This window comes from Ochotona curzoniae, unplaced genomic scaffold, assembly GCF_017591425.1.
Source record: "Ochotona curzoniae isolate NIBS_2020 unplaced genomic scaffold, NIBS_Ocur_1.0 contig_4501, whole genome shotgun sequence".
Lineage (NCBI taxonomy): Eukaryota > Metazoa > Chordata > Mammalia > Lagomorpha > Ochotonidae > Ochotona > Ochotona curzoniae.
In genome coordinates, this window is record NW_024466307.1 from 9526296 (window position 1) to 9548245 (window position 21950).

The 21950-nt window shown below is 38.7% G+C and overlaps 1 protein-coding gene across 1 annotated transcript in view; it reads right to left on the minus strand.

Annotated features, from left to right (window-relative positions):
• KIAA0825 (KIAA0825 ortholog) overlaps positions 1-21950 on the minus strand; it is a 138518-nt gene that overhangs the window by 33678 nt on the left and 82890 nt on the right. Inside the window, exons 10-13 of the mRNA XM_040985897.1 lie at positions 18363-18553; positions 15793-15975; positions 8822-8932; positions 2088-2227 (exon numbers count right to left, since the gene is read on the minus strand). Of these exons, the coding sequence (XP_040841831.1) occupies positions 2088-2227; positions 8822-8932; positions 15793-15975; positions 18363-18553 (625 nt within the window). The remainder of the gene's footprint in view (positions 1-2087; positions 2228-8821; positions 8933-15792; positions 15976-18362; positions 18554-21950) is intronic.

Sequence of the window (21950 nt, forward strand, 5' to 3'; positions counted from 1 at the left end):
CTGATAATCACAAATTATCAGCAATACTAGCGGGATCTGTACAAGGGAGGGCCATGGATTTCATTTTCATACCAACAGGCTGGTAGGACCTGGTGACATTTGTCCCATTCACATACAAATATAATAACAAGACATTTCCAGAAGTTCATGGCCTAGGAATTTAAACATAAGTTTACTTTGGAGCAAAATAGTTTGAAATCAGGCACACTATGGATCTTCAAAAACTTAATGAAAAACACATATGAAAGAGCATCGCATAGGCTTTTGCACCAAAGTAGACTTATAATTCTTTTTTCCTCAAGCTGTTTGAAGCGCCCATGTTGCTAAGCGTGAATAGATAATAGAGGTTGTGAAGTTCCAGGGAGGAAGAAATCGGTGTGCAGAGAGTGTGCAAAGATCTGAAACACTGAGCATAGCATCTAGTGCTGTAGTGTCCTGATCAAGAGGTCTACACCTCTTGCATCCCATGGGAGCACCAGCAGGAGACCTGGCTGTTCAACTTCCAACCCAGCTCCCTGATAATATATCTGGTAAAGCAGCAGAAAATGTTCCAAGTGATTCTCACCCTTCAAACGAAGCGGGAGACCTGGAGTGAGTTCTGGATTCCTGTCTTGGGTTTGGTTCAGCCTAGGCTGTTATGGTTATTTGGGGAGTGAACCACCTGATGGGACATCTCTCTGTAATCCTGCCTTTTGAGGTAGTAAGTAAATCTTCATAAAATAAAAAAGACATACAACATCAACAGATACTACTAGACTGATTAATGCCAAATATGACAAATGCATGGGCCATGGTGTGGAGGGAACACACACATGTGACGTTGAGGACTATAAGTGGGATTAGGAGTGAGTAGGAAGATGTGTCCAAGGGAATAGTGGGAAAAAATGTCACAAAAGTCTGGGATCACATGTAAGAGCTAAAAGACTTGGATTTGGTCTTCAAAGTGTTAGGAATCTAGAGGAAAAAAAGATCTTGGTTAAAAAACCTACACTGAAACTAGCGATTGATGAGGTTAACCTGTATTCATCTGTGGTGTACAACAGCAAAAATGCAGAGGGATATGTGAAAATGGTTGAAAGTTTTTTCTTAGAAGGAGGAGAGTGATAGGATATGAGATCACATTAGCATAACATGATTAACCTTTTTGCAAAGTAGCATGTATAGGGAAAACCAGAACGCACAGTTAAGACAAAAGTGGTATTCTATTGCTTCTCAATCTTCATTTGTAATTTTCTCAGTATTTCTCTATGCCCCAATAGATGTGACTGTAAACCACAGTTTGCTTGTTTTTAAGCTACATAAGCAGTTTTCAGGATATGCTAAAAATGTCTAGGGTTGCTCCTATGTAATGTGTGTGTGTGTGTGAGAGAGACAGAGAGAAAGAGATTCAGACTTGTTCTCTAGAAATATCACAGTGTTCCTAAAATTTTCTTACTGATACATTTCTAGAGAATTGTAGTGATGCTAGAATAATGTCATACAAAGATACTGTTTTTCAGAAGCAAGTCTTTGGTACAGTTTAAGATAGCCCTGGAATGTCCGTATCTAATATTAGAGTTCGTGGGTTAGAGTTCCAGTTTCACTGCTGACTCCAGCTCCTTACCAAGGCAGTATATATTGTTGGGTTCATGGACTAAGTTCCTAACTCCCTAGCACAGCCCTGGTCATTGCATGGGAGACCTGAGTTGAGTTCCCACTGACTAGAAAACTTGAATTGAATTCCTAGGTGCCCACGGCCCAGCTTCAAAAACTGCAGTCATTTGGGGAATGAATTAGTCTCTTCCTTTGAGATTTTATACATCTACATATCCATAATATTCATAGCCAATATACTGTAGATTATACATATATATACACACTCATATACATGTATATGTATGATTTTGCCTTATTCAAAGTCTTCGAAAACGTTATTTTAAACAGGTTAGTCAAGCCAATCAATATCATGACTGTTGTGAAACCTTAGACTATTAATGTTGGCAGCTGGTTTACATCTTTCTACTAATAACTTGACTAGGAAAAACATCTTCATTCACCTTGAGCACACCGGGTTCTCTGAGGACATTATGAGAAATCCCGATACTCACTTGAGCCCTTGAGCAGGATCCTCGGTAAGAGACCATCACACTGCAGCAGCGTTTCCAGGAGCAGGTTCCAATTACAGCCTGGCTGGGATAAGAGCAGTCTCAATTGACCCTCGGTTTCCAGGCCTCCAGCTGATGGAGTCCTTTCAAAATGCAAGATAAAGATGGGGTAATGAAGTTAATTTATCTAGGAAATTAATAGCCTTAAAGTACAGATGTAATGCTAACTCCTTTAAATGTCAATTCCTCCCAGATTACTCTGAAAATGCTTTCATGCTTGCTTACTTTAGGGTTGCTCAGGGAAGGAATTACATTTAATCTCAACTAGCTAAAAGCAAATTAACATTTGGGAGCCTGCCAAATTTAAAGCGGATACAAAATAACCATGCCTATATTTCATGGAACTGTGTCTGTTTTTGTTTCATGGAGAGAGGAGAAATTATTTATGCATTTATTTTGAATGTATTTATTTGTTCATCCATCAAATACATAATGAATTCCTACTAAGTGCTATTACTTCCCTTCATTCTCATGCAAAGAATTTTCCAGCAGATTTTGGCTACTTTGTAGTTTGTTCTGTACCATGATTGCTGATAACACTAAAGGAATTCAAAGCCCTGTCAAGGGTCAAATGTAATCTAATTACTTAACATGTAAAGCCTTAAACCAACACACAATTATCACAACTGCTGCCAACAGTCACAATGCTACTTACTTGGCTAATCATTTCATCAAGGAGAAATAATTCCCAAACCAATAAGCATTTACTTGTCCTGTTATCATCAGTGGTGAACAGAAAATCAAAATCAGGTCCCCCACATCACCACATACACAGAAATTAGAACCCAGGAGTATCACTCTTCGCCTCTCAACATTTATGTTGGCTAAAGGTCAAAATGTGGGAATTTAGGTTTCAACAGTAACAAGGCAAAAAGTCAAACTACACTGCACTGGGTAGCAGCCATGACAACTAAGGGAACAGGGTGGTATTTGGGAAAGAAAGATGTGATTCAGAGGTGTGAATGGATGTCACAGGCTTTAGTGTGCAAAGAAGTACAAAGCAAACGGTATCACTGAGACAGACAATTCACAGCATTATCAGTGGTGGATAGTCACAAGCTTTCTGAGCTTGTAAATCAATAATTTATCAATGCTGTTAGCACTGGCAGATTCCAGAGCTTGGGCCCCAGACCAACATCAGACCTGAGAACTTATTCAAATGCAAAGTCTGTGCTTGATTCCACCAGAAATCTAGCCATGGGTACCTAAATTAGTGTGATTGTTTCAACACACACACACACAGCTGGTCTATTCTCCAGTTGCCCCAGTGTTTAGGGCCAGGCCAGGGCTGCAGCCAAGAGGCAGGAGCTTCATGAAGATCTTCCACTTGTGCGACAGGTCAATTACCTGTGTCACTGCTGCTGCTTCTGAGGATCTGCATTGTTAGAGAGCTAAGGTCCAAGCTGGAGCCGGAATCAGTCAAATCTGGGTATCCCATACGGGACATAGGACTCTTAAGAAAAAGTAGGCCAGCTGCCTATACCCTGTGCATTTCCCACCAAATCCTCTCCAGTAGATTGTGAGTGACTGTCGTACGCAGTGCTTTCTGGAGCAGCACTGGCTACCACCATCATCTTTCCTACTCCTGTGCCTTTGTCCGGCTATCGGGCCAACCGGACTGCCTTGGTAAAGGACTGAATGTGCTCGTACTCACTGCAGATCCATATGGTGGAAACCTTAACTCGAACAGGATTGCATCCAGAGATGCGGACTCTCCAAGAATGAAATCTGTGTCCTTCTAAGGGGTCAGGGAGCTAGTTTGCCCTTTCCATTATGAAGATCCCAAAAACTAGCTGGAGGAAAAGCCCTCAGAGGAACCAGATTTTGTTTGAACCTCATCTTAGATTTGCTGCATCCACAACTATGACAAGTAAACGCGTGTTTATGCCACCCATATAAGGCAGATTTGTTACAGCAGCCAGAATACGCACTTCATGCATTGACCTTTGTATACCTTGAATTTATAGAAAATACTTTTACTTCTTCCATGAACTCTTCATTACAAATTGCTCTAGATAGTGATCTGCCTCATATTAAATTAAAGCATTTATGAAAAATATACACATTTTAGAACTTTATTATCACAAAGTTTTTATCTCTCCACCCAGGTAAAAGTCTGATGAAAGCATTTGTTTTATATACCACGGATAATATCAGTGAACCAAGCACATCTAAAGGCTCTATAAATGTCATCCGATGTTTTCTTTCTCATAAAAGGATAGGTAAAGATTTGGGTGAAAAAAAAAAGATGATGTAGAGTGGGTATGCAGCCTCCAGTTTGAGATACCCACATCATTCCCTACCAGTGTCTGGATTCAGGTCCCAGCTCAGGTTCCTGACTCCAGCTTCCCATCAGTGCAGGTCCTGGGAGGCAGAGGTCAAGTAGTGGGCTACTGTACCCAAATGGGAGACCCAGATGGCACTCCTTGGCCCTGCCCTTGCCGTGGTAGACACTGGTGTGTGGATCACAAGATCAAGAGCTGTCAACCATCACTCTTTTCCTCTTTATTTCTTAAGCAAATAAAAATAAAATTAAAACGGACGGTTTGGCAAATCACTTATTATAAGAAAAAGTGGAATGACTGGCAGACAAAGAAAAAAAAAAAGTTTTAAAGCACCTCCCGAGGTTTGGAAGGGCATTTGGAACATCACATAACTTTATCACACACAGAATTTTTCACCTTGTACTTGGAAGTGGAACCATCTCAGACTTACATGCAAAACTCTGATGACGTATCTCAAAACAGAGGGAGTTCTTTCATATACATCAGGGGAGTATTAGCTCATGTAACTGGTGAAGAAAGAGGGACGTTTCTTACCTCCAGGGCTGGAGGAATCAAGCCTGTCTGCTCTGAGCTTTTGGGAAACACTGAATTACCTCCCCCATGTAGCCTGCCATTTGCAGGGGGTCCAAAGCGTTGTGGCACCCGAAGAACACATAGGTGAGCCCTCTGGACTAAAAACTGGAAGCTGATTCTTGCCTTATATGGCCATCCCTACTTCCACCCTAAACCCCAGGTGCTGACTTCTAGAAGTTTCCTTTGGGGTTCAGAAAGTGAGAAGCAGCTAGCTGGTGGTGAGACATGTGTTCAAACTGCCTTGCTTTTTTGAATGTTTCCTACCCACATATTATGTTTGTAATGAGCACTAATTAAGGGACACATTTAACTGAAGGATCCAGGGGACTGGAGAAAGACAGGTGGTCTGTGAGATCAAGATCCCGAGGGACCTTGTTATCTTGTGGTGGGGGTTTTGGCACCACAGAAGAGTTTAAGGCAGAGAGGGTTTTTCCCAATCTGCCTGCTCTGTGGGGGAATAGAATGTAGGTGGTTAGTGTTTCCGTCGGCCCCTCAGTCATGTAATAAAACAAAACGACTCAAATGTCATTTCATACCCCTGTGTCTGAATACCTGGTTATAAATAAAATCTCTCATTTGCCCAGATGGGATGCTGTTTGTTGAAACGTACCTCAATTCTTGGATCTTTCAACTTATCACAGATTTTGAAATGTACAGTGGAGTGCCTCACGATGAGGAAAAATAAAATAGTGCAAACATTCCTGAATCCCTGAGCTCTGCGGGAGAAATCCACTGAGGGGTCTGTGTGGAGCATATGGTAAAGCATATGTTCCTTCAGCTTCTGAGCTGCCAGAGCTGCAAAAGTGAGATTAGTCTCACAAAAAATGACAGAAAGGGAAATTATATATATATATATACACACACCAAATATGTACATGTTGAATTCCACTATGATACAAAGAATAGAAAATCCATGAATCCAGTAGAACTCACAGATCTTGTATTGGGAGGAAGTTGAGGCTGGATTGTATTCGGTTTCTACTCTAATAAGTGTTACGCTTCTGTGTCATCAATTGCCGAAACAAAAACTTTTTTTTTTTTAATCTGGGGCAGACATTGATTGCAACGGTGACTAAAGACTTTGCTTGTGACATCTGCAGCCCAAACCAGAGTGGCTGGATTTGAATGGCAGCTCCAGTCCCAATTATAATTTCCTAACGTGAACCCCCAGAGGCAGTAATGATGGTCCAAGAACTTAGTCCCTGTCATCAATGTGGGAAACCACGATCAAATTTCGACCTACTGGCTTTAGCCTGGTCCAGCCCTGGCTGCTGCAAGCATTTCAGGGATGAACCAACAAATGGGAGTGAGTTCTCTCTCCCTCTCTCTGATTTTGAATAATAGAAATAAATCAAAACTTAAAAAATGATTTTTTTTCAACTGCAAATAAAAACAAAATTCAATCATTACTGGTTTATAAATCTATCCAAATGTTTGTAGAGTCATTGTGAAAAATCTTGGCTGTACTCTTGTATGTTTACTTTGTGCAAATTTGCCAAGTAGATCACTTAGGATTGTTGTAAATGTTTTGGTACGTGTCCATATTGCAGCAAAAAGTTAAACCTCAGTTGCATCAGGGCATCGTATTCCAACTTGAACTTGATGAAGTAAAGTCCATTCAAAGAAAATGTTCTGCTGTAGACTCAGGCTGACATCTGAACAGTCTTACTGCTCAGCCACGGACCTTGGGACTCTCTGATCTATCATATGCATGTCACACAGAAGTTGCCAGAACAATATGATATGGGAATCTGACTGGAATGCACAGTTTAGGGATGTTGCTCAGTTCTATTAGGGCCCTGACTTTCAAGGTTTGATCATTTTTAATTGCTTACAGTTACTGCATGGTACAGTGACCCCAACTACATGGGTTTAGGAACCAATGGATGAAAGGAGGAGAAACGCCCAAGAATCTTCTTGGAAATTTGTATTTTTCTATCCCCATGGCTTCCTACAGGACTTGGTTCGCATGCTGGAAGGTGATGTGGACACTTCTATCAGGGGACAATTTAGGATTTCACTAATTGTAAAGTTATAGCAGGTATGTAAGGACTGATTTCAACTACATGATTTCTTGCATGAATTACAGAGCAAAAGTTGTGTGATTCAGAGAACAAAAGGAAGGACATGGCTAAAAAGATGAGGGGAAATGCCATAATGGCGCGGGTGTGGGAGTGAGAAATAGGTCTCCATATTATTGCCTACCCTTAGGCATCCATCAACCATCCTATAAAACTTATCTAGGAAAACAGGTAAAGCAATTGTTTAAAGGAGTTTTGTTATCTTTCTCTACGGAGATAATCTCAGGACTGGAAAAAAATGATGCAAAGATCTTTTAACATTTTAGCCAAACACGTGTAAATAATATGTAGTTACATCACTAAATGTGTTTGCATATATTTCAACTATTTAATGGGTGTACTTTGTCATGGCATTTCTAATTAACATAATTCAATAAGCAGAAATCAGCCTTGATGCTTTAGCATCTGTGCACTAAGGCAGACTGATGTTCTTCCATGGTCTCATTTGTTCAGGTTGCTTGTATCTCCAATCCCTGGGACACAGCTTACAGGGTAAGCATCCAGTCTACAGCTAAGGACTTGCTTTTATTTCCTCATTGTGGCAAATGAACTCTTTCATTTTGGATGATTCCATTGTCTAAAAATCAGCCAAAGGTTGGGTGCAGGATTCTCCAGTAGCACTAAAGCAGGGACCACCACACAGGAGGCAAGCAGTAGATGTCTGTTGTATAAGCAAAGGTTTGAGGGGTATACGATTTTCACAATCTCTACTGATGGGTGGAACTCTTGTTCCTCCCTCGCGAGAGAAAATCGGTTAACTTAGATGGTGAAATCACTGATAGTGTCTTTCTGAGAGGCAACAGCAACTCCTACAGCTATGCTTGACATCACAACTTTAGATATCAAAGAAGGCTATTTTACAATGATATATTTCACGATGAATCAAACTGACATTCTGCATAATACTACAAATGTCATCTGATAACCCTGGAAGTCGATTTCATAATTTAAACAATTTTCTTCTTTAACTTAAAGAGACGTAAATGAAAATGTAAGCTCTGAATCACAATCGCACAAGCCACCCCTCTCTCTCCTTCTGTCTCAGGCTGAGTTACTTTCATACATAACCCAGATTTGTCATTTACATCTAATAATTAGCTAGAGAAATGACAAAATATTTGGTCATAAATAAAGAAAGAGGGTTTTTTTTTTTTAAAAAAAAAGTTGTTTATTTTTATTGGAAAATCAGGTATACAGAGAGGAGGAGAGACAGAGAGGAAGATCTTCCATCTGCTGATTCACTCCCCAAGTGACCCTAACAGCCCAAGCTGCGCCGATCCGAAGCCAGGAGCATGGAGCCTCTTCCAGGTCTCCCACCTGCATACTGGGTCCCAAGGCCTGTTACCATGTGGGAGAGTTCTCAAATTGCGACACAGAACAAGTCACTTGGGGGTAAATCACCGGATGGAGGATCTTCCTCTCTGTCTCTTCTCTTTCTATATATCTGACTTGGCAATAAAGATAAATAAATCTTAAAAAAAAAGTGCTAAGCAATTAGCTTAAAAAGAGCAAAAAAATTTCATTTTTCATTCTGTTATTAAACCTGTGAGTCAGCGAAATTCTTATGGGCCCTTGAGATCCCGAGCTAGAAAATGAGAGAAAACCACGTTTTCTGACTGCCTGATGGTAAAAAACTGTTAAGTTCCTACATGCATTTGTATCCATGAGTAAAAGTTTCTACTAAACTGTAAAAACAATTACAGGATTTTAGACAGTACAGCATTAAGAAGGAACTCACCTGAGTAAAGAAGGGTAGAAGAATGAAAGGCAAGAAACCCAATGTAATGGTTGCTTAAAAAATGAGTTTAAGGAATCAGAAGCCGACTCATCCATGCCATCCCGAAACGTCCTAAGGAGACACAAACAATTATTTCAGAGCAAACAGAAAATACAAAGATGACTGAAACACAATGTAATTTTTACTCAGCATTAGTTAATGACGTTTACACAAAATGGTACTGTGCCAAGAGGGCCATAAAGCACTCTGTGTGCTTGGGATCTGTGTAACCAGCTGACTCAGGGATCCGATGGGAAGTCTGGAAAGCCATGAGCATCAAGGCTTGGGACTTAGGAACTTTATGAACTATCATCTAACAGTCTATATACTTGGGGAATGTGAACCAATAGCATTATCATTTAATTTAAAAAGAATCCAGGCATCATGAAATTTGTCACAAATAAATGCATAAAGAATAGTGCAATGAATGGCACTTATGTTTCTTATAAGAAGTTGTATTATTACAACCCATTGGATCCTCTTCAACCTGGATCTAATGTCAGTGTCTTGCCATATTTGCTTAATTAACATAAATGTTAGCATAAAAGTCTTTCTTTTCATCTCTGAAGTTATTTATAAATAGCCGAATAGGTAATGCAAATTTACAATTAATATATGGTTGCAAGGGCCTAGAGAGGGGTTGGAAACAAAAATGTAATTGCAAAATGCATGAGTGTAATTTCAAAATTAGAAAGATTCAGCTAGCATATCCGGTCTACAATCATCTTTTGCAAATGACTGACTTATTATTTTTAGGTTGGCTTTAATTCAGGTATAAATTTTGACATGAGGACTTGTTGCATAAAATTCTTATACAGGTTGATATACATTTGAATACACAGGATTATGAATGAGGACTAGGAATACTTGGAAATGGAAATTGAAATGTTACCATCTCTCTTTACATATAACACAGCAGCAATAGAAGGTTTTCATACTAAATGTTAAGTAGAATTGAATCGCATTTTGAAAACCCATCCCTGTCTTTTCACTCCACTTCTTACTTTTTGTATTTTGGCATTGTCCAAATTTACCTCTTCTCCTCCCTGCGTGTCTGACTGACTTCTAAATCTTCTAAGTAAATATTCATGGAGGTTTTTGTCTTTACTTTTAATATGTCATATTTTCCTTGAAAACCATATTTCCATTAAATTTCTGATCACAGTAAAGTTGTTAAATAAGCTTCCATTTCCATCCCAAGCCTTCCACTGTGTAAGAGGCGTAGCTCTTAAGAAGTCAGGTTGGGGGTTAGGATATGTTTTTCTACAGTGTGAACTTTGTCCAAGCAATGAAGAATCACTGAAGGGCTTATAGCATGAAACTGACACTGGCGGTTTTGCCTGTGAGAGAAATCACGTGAACAGCACTGAAACCAGTAAACTAGAGATGATTAAGCCTGGAAATGTAATCATGATGATAGTGCAGGAGACCAATCACTAGATGTTAAGAGCCTAAATCCAGGTGAGGAACAGAGGAGATAATAAGTAGGGAAAAAGTTACAATAATAGTAGTAGCATTATCTTTTTCCTAACGACATAGAGTTGGAGTTAGTAAGGGGATACACAGAAAGGGGAAGTTAAGGGAAGCAGGTGTATAGCGCAATGATTAAGGCACCCCTCGGGGTGCTTGTATCTCACGTTGGATTCCCAGTACTTGCTTTTCCATTCCAGCTTCCTGCTAATGCGTACCCTAGGAGTCAGCTGGTGATGGTGCAAATGATTCGGTCCCTGCCACTCACAGGGATGGACTGAAGTGTGTATAGAAAGGCAAAAAGAGAGAGGGTACAGTGGACGAGCACACAGCAGCAAACAGAACTAGGAAGAGGAGCGCACGCTGGTACGGCGAGGCAGGAGAGAAGCAGCAAGGAGTCTAGAAAGGAACATGGACTCAAAGGAAGGCACAGGCTTTGTGTAAAAGCCCAAACCTAGATTCCCATCTATGTGTCAGGAGGTTCTGTATACCCATATGTCTAGTTACACGAGGGCCTGCCTCATTTCTCCCAAACTCAATACCTGCCTTGGAATGCCCATTCTGTCAAGTTCAGCCAGCTCCATCGACTGCTCTCACTATTTTTCTACTCCTTTATCTTGTTTTGTGTTACCCTACAGAATAACTGTACCTCTAATGCATTTATGTTTCCAAATCCCAAGGGTCAGGTCACTAAAAGTTATTCAGAGGCACTGTGTAGGCCCCTGCAGGAGCCTGGATATGTCATTCTATCCTGGGTGTGCTTTTTATTAGATGCGTAATGTCACTTGGAAATTTACTTAGCCCCAGCTTTCTCATTTGTAAAATGCAGATTAGCAACAACAATTACCTTGCAGAATCAGTGTGAGGATAATGTGAGGCAATGCATCTACAGGGTTTACCAAGTGTCTCATATGGGATAAGGGCTCAACAAAAGACAGACATCAATGTGATAACAGGTGCAAACAGTTCTTAAGACTATCTATGGCTGTGCCAAAAATGACATGAAATTCCCTGAGTGGTTGTCTGGATACAGGCTTATGCTCAACACTGGAAAAAAAGTTATGAAGGCTCTAGTAATACTAGGATGGTCATTCAGTGTGAAAAAATTTTTGGAGTGCAAATCCACTGGCAATGTAGTATTTACTAGAACATTTCTACCAGTAATCCAAACTCCTCCACTCCACTGATGATCGCTTCCCAGCTGGACTGCTAAGAGGAAGGCTATTTGGCTTCAAGAGAGGAATGGCAGATGTTAATGGTCTCAGAGGAGATGGGATCTATATGAGCATTTAATTCCACAGCAAGATCCCAAATTAGTTTCATTATTCTGGAGAGTATAACAGGGTGAAAATTGGTCCACAAGCCTCAATGGGGGAATGAAATTATGAGCTAGCTATTAGATAGCCTCTAATGATGTTTTGGTATACAGTTAAAAAGAGAGGATGCTCTAAATAATTCATAGTGGAGAGTAAAGTACAGTCGTAGGCACCACAGCATTATATTTTTCCATGAGACATAAAAGTTGGAGGGGGTAGTAAAACTTAAAGGCACCATAGAAAACAAATAAATGTCCACAGATTAAAGAGGTAATACATTTAATCACATGCCCAAGTTATATTGCAATATGGCTTTTCGTTTTTTTAGGGGGGGGGGAATGGGCAATCTGAGTAAAGTTCAAGCCTTCGCCGCCCTTTTCCCTCTCACAAAAAAACCACTGCCTGGTGACAGGCATATCTAAGGACATGAGTCAGTGCCCGTATGGGATGCCAGCAAAAGAAGGCAGAGGGTTAGCCTGTTGAGTCACCACACCAGCCCACTTTTTCCTATTTTCTTATACATGCAGCTGAATACTTTGCAGTCTCCTTTCTTGCAACATGTATTAATATTCATGCTTAGTGCTAGATAATTTTCTGTTATACACACACAGGTCACATTTTGTTTACCCATTCACTTTCTGCCATTATAAAAATGCTGCTAAGAAAATTTCTATATAAATTATTATGTGAACATACGTTTTCATCGCTATATCTGAAGATGATACAGCCAAAATTTTACATAAAGTCTACTCCATCCTCAACATTTTGAGAAACTGAGTAACTACTGTCCAATGTGTGTCTGCCATTCTGAAGGTTTTAAAAACTCACTTTCAGTCCAACATATTCTGTTTTCTGAAGTACAGTGAAATAGCTGGAAAAAAAATCAGTTGAGCTGAGACAAAAATCCTATTAAGACCTAAAATTAGTCAGTTTGGAACAGAGCCTTGGGCACAGCATTGGAACATGTTGCAATGTCATGATCCAGAACCCTTATGGGCAGACCCTCCAGATGAGATCAGAACCAACCGCCCTTACTCTTTGCTTGGTGTATTGGCACTTTCACTGGAACCTCACTGTATAATGAACTTAATGTTGGCGAGAGTCAGCTTTCAAAAAGTTTCTACTTTAAAGACTTTTTAAAAATAAATTTATATATGTGTGTGTATGGGGGAGCTAATTTTTACCAGACTTAAATTACTTGAGACCAGATATTACAGCTTATTGCTGTATCCTCTAAGCTTAATCATAGAATCTAGAATAGCAACAATGCTTGTTGAATTGAAACCAAATTTCATCTATTTAATTGACTAGGCAATTAATTTTTAAACTTGCTATGTAAAATCTAAATGTAATAGTCTATGCAAGTCAAACTCAACATATGAAACCACTGCCTGAATGTGTCCGTGGAATGTGCATATGAATATAGTACCTGTGAATGGTAATTTAACTATTTACCAAAGAACTACAAGCAACAAGCAATTTGGAAAGCATGTGGTGAATATTTTATATCTCTGGGGGTATTCCCGCCACCCCGCCCCCACCAGAAGACAAACTTAAAGTTCTCTGTTTGCAACATTTTACTAGAAATCTACAAAGGTAAGCTTAAAAAGAACACACATTTTAGCAAACAGGTTTCATTCTTGAAATGAATTAACAATTATGTGTTCCTTTGCTGCATGTCAGTGGTAGTATGTTAAGTTCAGAAAGGAAAACATACTCAGTGTCTGCTTGAAATAAGGCACCCTAACTTGTACAAAGGCATATCATGTGGAGTGACAAATGTAAGATATTGTTTATACAAACACTGGATGCAATTAACACCTGATTGTCACGTTTCTTTCAAGAACGTGGGTTTGTTATTTTATGTGAGCCAGAGACAAAGTCTTTTCTAAAATGTTAATAATAAAACATTTTCACATCACAGCTACGAGAAGCAGCTCAGGAAGTGAACAGGGTTCTTATAAAAACACATATATTCCTCCCTAGTTGGTGAAAATCACACTGCCCTGGAGATTTCCTATGCCAAGAGAAAGCAAAATACATTTCAACAATTAGATTTATCTTCTAGGGAAAAAAAATGACAAAGTTAAATCAACATGAATGGATAAAATTTGCAATTTTTTTTCAACAGAAATATTTTAAAGGAATAAAGTGTATCAGCACCTTTATTCATAATTCAAAACAACATAGCCATGTATGTTTTATATTAAGAAAAACCAGAGGCAGTGCTGGGTGTAAAATGTTCTGTAATCCTGGTTGAAATTAGCAATTTAAATTTGCTGAATGAGGTCACAGTGCAGTATCTAACACACAAATCATGGAGATTTGAGTACTTCCGTACTTGTTTAAAAATGTATCAGAAGGCCACAGGTTAACAATTATGAATGTATGTTGCATTATTACTATTAAAATATGCAATCTTTGATAATAATTTATTTGTTTTACAAATGCATTGCGGGGTTAAAATTTTTCAATTCATCTGTGACAAACCGTGAAATTTAATATTGCTCAGCATGACCAAGCCATGAAATGTGTCGACTTTGTTCCTGATTTTCACAGAGCCTTCTTCTTAGGTGAAATGACCCATTCAATGGAGAGCATGGCAATTTTTTCATCTATGGTAAATCAGTTGAGTTTACTAGGATTTATTACGGGTTTCAGACTAGAGCTTTTTATGATTGGAAGCCATTATGTATATAATCTCAACCTTAGGGCAATTTATCTCACTGGTGCTTATTCCTTCTGAGCGCACTCTCCATGTCTAAAATGAGTCCTCATTTTGGGTGACCTCATGGACCAGTCTGAAACAATGTGCTTCTTGATAGCCAAAATCAGAGGAAAAAAATGAGAACACAGCAGTTAGTTACTCTTAGAATCCCTAACACAAAAGTCTCAAAGTCTATTGAAATTCAAGATTTGTCTAGCACTATCACCAACATATTAGAGGAAAGAACCCTCCCACCTAATTGATCCTGAGAAAACAGAAATATTCTGTGACACGTTTGCCAACCAAGATATTTAGTCTTTCAAGATAAAAATGAAAATTCTGAGAAAGGATTTAAGCAAAGTGATATTAATGCTTTATCATAAGACCTAGTCTAACTTCATGTGTAACATCATAGGTTTTAATCAAATCAAACAGAAACAAAAGCAGTTCAAAATCTTTGGATTTATCTACATCTTATTTGTCTAGCCAAGTAAAATCTATATCAACATTTCTCCTGGAATCAGCGCGTTTCCATACTCATTTGTCATTACAAACTGAGACACTGAAGCCACGTGATACGTACACTTCTCTGTGTCAGATTAACCTAAAGTATTGAAACGCTACGTCTCTTCCAGAATCAGGAATATCCCAGAACAGTTTATTAAAATTCCTTTTTTTTATAGAAAATTATGTTGGTAAAAATTAAGTAGGTATGATTTTTTTTTCTCATTGAGCAATAAGCAATGATTGCAATGATCAGGCCAGTCATAAAATTTGATCATTTAAACAGCTGAAATAGTGACTTTCCAATTGTTCTTAATTCTTAAAAAAAAAAAAAAAGGATGTATTTATTTTTTGTATTGGAAAGGCAGATATATAGAGAGGAAGAGACAGAAAGAGGAAGATCTTCTGTGTGCTGATTCAGTCCCCAAGTGGCTGCAACAGTTGGAGCTAAGCAGATCCGAAGCCAGGAGCCTGGAGCTTCTTTTGGGTCTCCCATTTGAGTGCAGGGTCCGTTCCAATGCTTTGGGCTGTCTTTGCGACTACTTTCCCAGCCCACAAGCAGGGAGCTGGATGGGAAACGGGGCTGCTGGGATTAGAACTGGCACCCATACGACATCACTGTGCATGTAAGGCGAGGACTTTAGCCACTAGGCTACCGCACAGGGCCCTAATAGTTTCTGATTGTGTAGGCAACTTATTAATTTCATGGGACTGACCAATGTAAAATAATGTAGAATAATACATTTGGGAGGAATTAAATTGCTTTGGTTGAGGCAAGCTTTATAGAATGATCCAATCTGTAATGTTGAAAAAGCACTTCTAAAATTTTTACTTTCCTACTTTAATCAATTCAGTAAGTAGTATGGAAATGACCTTGTCAAATCACAGTATCACAGTATCATAATAGCTAAAGATCAAATGTATGTAATACTTACTTATATAGTTCTGTTAGGGGTGAGGTCAAAATGACTAGCGTTGTAAGAAGATTATTACAGTGGATATGAATTTTAAAAATTTTATCATCCCTATGTTGGTGAGGATTCAAAAGTTGCTGTACAGATGAACAAATTGACCATAACATGTTCTCCGTGCAAATTAAAATTGTTGTGATATCAAGTCTGCGGGAAAGCAAAAGAAGAACATGTTAAGTACATGTTAAGAACATGTTTTTATCAGTCACTCTTGTACTAAGCAAATGTCATAACTGACAGAGGTTTCATTAGCTAGCACAGCGTCAGAGGGCAATGATAAAAGATTCCAGGAAACCTCTGTGAGTCTCCAGGTGACAGGTGTTTCTCCGTGCGATCCCCTAGGTGGATGGTGAAGTCTAGAATAAGGTCTTAAGAGTAATTAAAAAAAAAACCAAAACAAGTTAATGTTGCATTGCCAGGATTTCGTTCAAGCAGAGCGGGAGTCTGTTCTCACAGTTACACTGGACACAATAAAAGCTAGAAGAAAAGCGGCTTGTGTAAGTTGCTGCTATCTATCTGAATGTGGTAGGGAAAAATTTCATAACAATAGTTCTCATCCCCCATGTGTTAAGCTGTTAAAACAAAGCTGCCTGGTTGGGGACATGTTGTCCTAGCAAGTGGAACAGGGGAAGCAATGACATGAAAAGCACAACGGGAGAAGTTCTCAAAATTTCCAATATTAAGTAACTGTTTAGAAAACATTATGTATTATAAATCTTATTTATATACTTGTCTATTGTCATTGTTTTCTAGGGACCCAAAGATCTGTGTAAAGATTATTGGACTAGGTGATGAACTGACCACACCTCAGTTAATTTATTCTTATTTACCAAATTGAGTTGAGCAAATGAAGCATGGAAAGTTTGAAGCGATAAGAAGAAAAATAAGTTGTGTGGGCCCTAAGATTAGTATAAGGTCACCGTGTGTGAACATACATGCACACACATACATTTAAGTTAAAAGTAACCTGTATTTTACACAAATATAAATTACATTGAGATGACACTTAGAGGCTACTGAAAGTGTCAGGAATCACCCTTAGGGAGGTTTGATTTTAGTTTATAGATATATGTGTTATATATATAGTTTATAGATATATGTGTTATATATATAGTTTATAGATATATGTGTTATATATAGATACACACATATATCTCTTCTAATTGCTAAATGACTGCTAACTCAAAATATACATATATACATACACTCTGTATACTCAAGTGACTCTATAATAATAGTGGCTTATGATTAACTATTCAAATAAAAATGTGAATTAAAAACTACAAGTAGTAATTCTAGCTTTGTATGGCATTTTTTATGCAACCATTCAAAAAACGAAACTCCGAAAGTCTCTATAGTACAGTTAATTAATTAAATATACTACCTATTTCATGAGCGAATAGTAAATCTAATTCCATAAATATCTCATGAAGACTTGGCACCTCATAGTCAAAAATGATTTATGCTTACAGAAAGAGAAAAATGAAGGCACTTTTTGCTCTCAAAAGGAATTTTCCATCTATTCTTTGGAGTTCAATTTTGCAAAAATGAAAGCTTGGTCAGTAATTCAAAACAGCCCGTGCAAAATACCATACTTATGAAACACTGCAGCAGGACCTAAACACCCTTCAAATTGCAGCACGCTTTACAAGGGCATGATCAGCAAATGATCCCTCTTGCCCCCGAAATAGGAAAGCCTCGGATGTCCGAAGTTTCCTCTTAAAATATAGCCAAGGAAAAAAATTTTAAATAGCTAAGAGGTATGTCTTAATCACATTAGACGGACTATTTATAAAAGAGGAACCTTCTCTTCTTACAGATCATTGTTGTAATGTAAGCACATCGATGTAATATTAATTGCCCAGATAACTCACAGGACTGTAGTATGCTGCAGCCTTTGGCTTAATACCCTGTGTCTGCTGCTCCTCATTTCTGTGTTTTTCACATTTTGTTGAAATGGCTTTGGGTTATGCAGCATGAAAAGTTAGAAAAAAAAAGTAAAAGGAAGAGAACAGAAGGAATCAGAATACTTCAGGGAGAAGATGATTAGACAAAAAGTGTCCTTCATCAAGATGAACTACTGTATTCAAAGACTTAAAACAAGAAAAACAAACAAACAAACAAAAAAACAAAAACACCCACTAATCTATAAAATACTCCAGTGGCATGAACACTTTGATGACTGTCACAGCTCTCATCTCCATTGCAGGGCTTTCACTTTCCCTCTTAATCTTATTAACATTTGTGCATAGATGTGTCCGAGCTTACAAGAGCTCTCGGACACTTCTTACAAACAAATGCATTCTACATACAATTTTTAGAAGGAAAAAAAAAAGAGCTTCCATTATTTCACTTACAATTTCCACTTCAATGCCTCAGGAGACTTGAGTACGATTTCCCTCCCAGGTGCTAGAAACACGGGGATGAACCACACAGGGACATATGTGTCGAGAGATTCAGAATTCCATGCTGCTTTACCACCAACTGAGGAAAAAGTGGCCCTGGAAAGCAATGGTTTTCAGAACTTTGGTTACCTTATCTGGGGGGTTCTCTTGTAACTGGGACAGGCCCGAGCGTATCTGGAGGCCAGCAGAGCCAAGGATTTTTCCAGCACTTCCGCTAGGATCTCCTGGGCTAACGCGTTGGGCAGGATGGTCCAGAGGTCATGATGTAAAGCCCAGCAGAAATAATGCCACATCTGGAGCGCGAAGGAGCATCTCTCCCCCTGGCAAAACCACCATGTATTAAACAATGGGATCATGTCTTCCAAGATGTCAGCTCGCTTCCTAGGAACCTAATTAGTTCAGGCTGAAAGGAAATAGCTGGAACGCTTGACACACTAGATGACCAGGAAAGATTTCTGACAAGATGTAAAACATCCTTATTGACAAAGGGACATATGTTTTATTTCAATTACGAGACCAGATAGCCAAGTGCAAAACTGGACCACAAGAATTTAACCTAGCAACCCCTGATTTACCTACTCCTGGTCTGGGATTGAAAATTCACTTAAAAAACAACAACTGGATTTGTACCTGATAAAGGAGTCAGTTTAGTGGAAATTGCCCTTCTGCAATGAAAATTGGTTCAAATGGGTGTGCTTTTCTGAGGTTTATACCTTCATGGAACTCATTTTACAAATGTTTTAGATTAGGGATTATGATGAAAGGACAGAAGTAAAAATAAACCTGTGTACACTATATCCCTTCCAATAGTCATGAAACCAAGCGTTTGAGTCACTACTGAAGGTGATCACATTAAGCCCAAATGATCTCATTTCACCAATGGCATTTTGATAACATCACTGGACTAACAAGTTACTAAGATAGCCTGATGTGCCAAGACTTTGTAAAGTTTAGGCACAAACTATCATTTCTGAACACTCGAATGGCGCTTCCTACTCCCCAGGGACCACACGGCCATGCTTTCCCACCCTTCTCTATTGTTTCCCTTTTTTCCTGAGACCAGAGGAAGACCCACAGTGGGCAAAGTCAAGGGAAGAAGAAGGCAACAGTGGTTTACATGCATTAATTCAGTAACAGCTCCTGGGGAAGTTTGTTAGTACCTCTACCCCAATTTCTTCAGCCCAGATCCAAAGATTTGAAATAGGAAGTGGAATGCATTCTTCAAACAAGACCCAGATTATCTTAAAACATCACAAGTTTGACTAGTAAATTTTTCATTTTATCTCTAATTCTCTTTGACTTAAAATTTCTGCTTTGCGCATGACTTTCTCAAATATCTTCTTTCAATCTGCTCTTCTCCTACATTACAAATTAATAGCTTCTTACCCAGATGCTCTTTTTAGTATTTTTATATATTATTGTCCCAGTAGTTCTTTAATTACTAAACTGCCTTGCAGTCACACTCATAATAATAACTTATACTTTCAAATGATATTCATTAGTTAGAGTTATTGTGTAGGTAGAAAACTTGGGCCACAAAATGTCAGTGTCAATTTCCAACTGGAGGGTTCGTTAACCACTGACCTTTGACTTTCTAAACAAATGTACATCTAAACTGTTTAAGAAAACAAAACAAAACAAAGAATCTGGGGTGAGTGTTACAGCCCAGTGGTTAAGGGGCCCACACACTGGAGTAGTTGGGCTCAGTGCCCGGTCTGGGATCCTAACTCCAGCTTTCCGCTAAAGCAGACCCTGAGAGAAAACGGTGATGGCCGCCGTGATCTGGGTCTCGCCTCCCAGGTAGGAGACCTGATTTGAGCTCCTGCTTTCCATTTTCAGCCCTGGTGCAGGCCTACACACTGAGGATGGTGTCAAGGGAATGAATCGGTACATGGGCACTCTCTCTCTCTACTCTCAAACACATAAATATTTTCCTATAAGGAACAAAAACACAAAATTAGTGATGAATCAGCACAATTAGTTTTTCATACTTTGTAATGTACAGAATACATTTTAAACCATGGAACTAGTTTCAAAGGTTGAATCTCTTATACTTCTTCGGGTTACATGTAGGTTAAAGCAAAATTGACATCAGTTGATATAAGAAGTAGTACAAATGATTTATACTAACTTTCCTAATAGCAATGGATGACCTCTTAGAACAGAATGAACATTCCCTAAATACCTTTTAGGAATAAGTGAGAAAATAAAAATAAGGCATATAGATTTCTTCTAAAAGTAAACAAACAAACAAACAAAAAATCACTAATTTATAAAGTTCTTTTAAAATACACATTTCATGTTTATTTAAAAGTATTTCCAAAACTGGTCTTTGCTGTAACCATTCTGTTTAAAATGCATACAGCATCAATCTGCAAAAGGGTTTTCATTAAACTGAATGTGATTCATTTAGTTTTTGACCTGTTTCTCTATTTGTTGTCATCTCAAAAGTATTCTGCTAGTAAACATCTGTTATTTTTGCAGACCCACTATAATGTAAACAGATGTGAGCTTTTATTTAGATTATATATCAGGAAACAGGCAGCTGGGCTTTATTATAGAAGCCACTCAATATTATCTTTGAACAGACAATTCTTTATTCTCTGACTATGGGAAAACATAAGTTCCTAAAATTGAGCAGATGTCAACGACACTAAAAGCTTAATTTCAAAGATGTAATGTGAAAACCCACTGTGCCATCTGACCAGCACCTCATCAGAGAAATACTAAATGCTTGGACTCTTTTAACCTGGCTATTTAGAAAACAGAAAAATGTATTCAGGGCTTATTTGCTGTTGCAAAACATGGGCAAATATGGCTCCATGTCTTGTAAATTCGTTTACTCTTTCTGCACATGGCAATCCATTCCACTAAGCCTCTCTCCCATCCTCTGGTTTCTCCAGTTGGGCAGACGTCACATCCTAGCCTCTCAAAGCATGCCTGCCAAAGACCAGACCAGCTCTGCTTAAACAGTCAGTTGGAATAATGCAGAGAGGAGGAGAGCGGGGTGCAGTAAGCAGCACAAAGCCATGTCAGGTATTCCACTTGTCAAAACAGCTTACAATCGGTGCTATTTTTAGAAGGCTCTTAGCTTTTTTTTTTCCTTTTTGGTAAATAGAAAAGTGATATCACTTTATTTTTCAGAGCATAAATAACCACTGCTAACTGTGCAATTAAATTGTAACTACTGACCAAGTAAGTATATGGAAGCTACAGTACCATGTAATCATAGGGTAACCATCTTGTTATTTCTGTCTTGGATACTAAAGCCTTGTCATAAGATCTAAGAGTTGCGTGTTACATGGTAATTAGGTTTTTTTTTTTTTTAATACTTGGTAACTTCAATAACAGGTTCTCAATGCATCCACTTACACTTTATACTGTACAGCTATTCTAGTTTCTAATTTGCATAAGAGGGAGCATCGCGACTCAGTGTTGAACATTTTGTGAGCTGATACCTGTTCTGCACTGAAAGCATGCTGTAAAAGTGCTCATTAGTGCACTGACACATAGAAAGTGTTTGAAATATGAGATGGATTCATTTTCAGCCTCTCTGTTTACCTCCAGGCAAATAAGGAAGCTGTGAGGCTGCCAGGAAAGGACAAGACCCCAGCTCTCACTCTTATCTCAGGCTAGCAGCTGCACTGTCCCACTTTCTGTCTCTCCTTCTGCTCACTGTGACCACAAGTGTTGGAAGTAGGTCAGGTTTGGAAAACT